The sequence below is a fragment of the Oryzias melastigma genome, unplaced genomic scaffold (genome assembly GCF_002922805.2).
Source record: "Oryzias melastigma strain HK-1 unplaced genomic scaffold, ASM292280v2 sc03086, whole genome shotgun sequence".
Lineage (NCBI taxonomy): Eukaryota > Metazoa > Chordata > Actinopteri > Beloniformes > Adrianichthyidae > Oryzias > Oryzias melastigma.
This window is the reverse complement of record NW_023419656.1, coordinates 1-1,795: the sequence shown is the minus strand read 5'-3', so window position 1 is coordinate 1,795 and position 1,795 is coordinate 1. Positions and strand designations below refer to the sequence as shown.

The following is a 1,795-nucleotide window of genomic DNA, read 5'->3' as shown; positions in this document are numbered from 1 at the left end:
TTAGACTGGGTTGATTTTTTTCCTGAAGAATACTTATATGATGTTGAAGATGTTTTCACAGTGAAAGTTGCAGCTGGAAAACTTTCAGTGGTACAGTTGACCGTGACGAGCTGACCCTCTCTGACCTCTGTGTCCATGGTCAACATGACGTTGGTGGGAGGAACTGAAAGAGAAAACAGCTGAGATTTAAGGGTTGAGTTAAACAAGTTTTACCTTTTCACACTTGCACTTCATCTGCCAAGTACAAAAAAGTAAACAGTCAGTATTTAATTGTTAGTTGATTAACAGTCAAACAATTGTCTTGAAGTTGTTAACAATTTAAAATATATTTCATAACTTTGCATAAGCTGTTTGGCAAAGACAAAAGTGCAACAAAATGCCTTTGTGGTTATACACATCCTTTATTATTTGTACATTGCCCGTTGCACTACCAGTCCGCTCCTAACAACTTCTGTACCACAGGGATGAAGCTTTTTCTGTGCTCCAGCCGTGAAATGGCCGCCAAATTTGTGGGACTGGGCCTTTAATGGTTTAAAAAAGTTGTTACTCACACAAAAATTGTATACAAGTACTGCCATTCCCTTGACCGAGGATATTGGATGCAGAGCACACGTAACATGCTTCATCTGTTCTTTGAACCCGACTTATATTGAAAACCTTTTGGTCTGTTATTAAAATCTTTGGTTTTCCTTCAGACTGTTTGTACCAGGAGAACTGCGGCGGTGGATTTGCTGCAGCATTGCAGGTAAATGAGACACTGGTGTTGATTTTAACTCTGTTATTATGAAGACCCTGGCTGGAAATGCGGATATTCCTCGGCTTGTCTGGGAGTTGGAAGAAAAAAGATTGATGTCAGTTTGTTTGTTGTGTTATTTACAAGTATCCATAAAGATTTAAAACTTACATTTAACATCAAGATAAATCGGTTGTGAAGTTTCAGAACCAATCAGGTTTCTGGCTCCACATGTGTAGCTGCCTCTGTCCTCTGGTTTGATCCTGATCAATTCATAAATCTGAACATTGTTGAGGTGTTTCCCATCTTTATGCCAGGAAAAGCTGTCAGGTTTTGGGTTACTTTTCTTCAGTTTGCACTCAAGAGTGATGCTGTCTCCTTCTTTGATGTCTTCTAATGTTCCTTCACTCTGATTCTGAATCAGAATCTCAACTTGAGGAACGACTGAAAAGACAAAACACTTCAGTGACATTGATTAAGACAAATTTACATTTACAGGATTTTAATATAAAAACTTTTTTTCGTTGCCATTTGGTAAAACCATGAATGTTGTGTTATCATGTTTTTGATGTAATATTTGTTCACAACCACACTGTTCTATTTCTTGATCTTTGTACTTACCACCAACAGTTAGGTTAGCTCTAGGCTCTGTCACCCATTTATCATTTCCTTTCTCATATCTGAACAGATAAATTCCACTGTCACTTAAACTCAGACTACAGATTTGAATTTGACACAGTTGATGTCCTTGTTGTGTTCCAGCAGATCCATGTGTAGAGCCTGTATATGTTACTCTGTTTTTAAAGAGTGGACTGACGGGCCTTTTTGACTCATCAGTGCTGTAAAGGACAGTCCCAGTGAAGCCTTTACTACCAGTCCAGGTCGCATTCTTCATCCAAAACCATTCTGCACCTCCAGTATCTGCAGGAACACCTGTGGGTTTACATTTGATTTCAACACAGGAGTCTTCTTCAGCTGTGATCTGGCTCTTCTCTAACACAAAAGGATTTGTCTTTGCTGTGTTACAAGAAAAAACTGTAAATATGGGGGAAAAAGTAATTA

General features: G+C 38.6%; 1 protein-coding gene across 1 annotated transcript; it reads right to left on the bottom strand.

The window, feature by feature from the left end:
• Nucleotides 1-426: 426 nt before the first annotated feature.
• Nucleotides 427-1,758, bottom strand: LOC118598565 (B-cell receptor CD22-like). Its single transcript, XM_036211315.1, has 3 exons — nt 1,355-1,758; nt 905-1,177; nt 427-824 (listed from the first exon to the last, which is right to left on the bottom strand). Exons 1-3 carry the CDS (start codon nt 1,626-1,628, stop codon nt 544-546), a joined length of 828 nt encoding a protein of 275 aa, XP_036067208.1. The 5' UTR covers nt 1,629-1,758; the 3' UTR covers nt 427-543.
• Between the last annotated feature and the right edge of the window lie 37 nt (nt 1,759-1,795).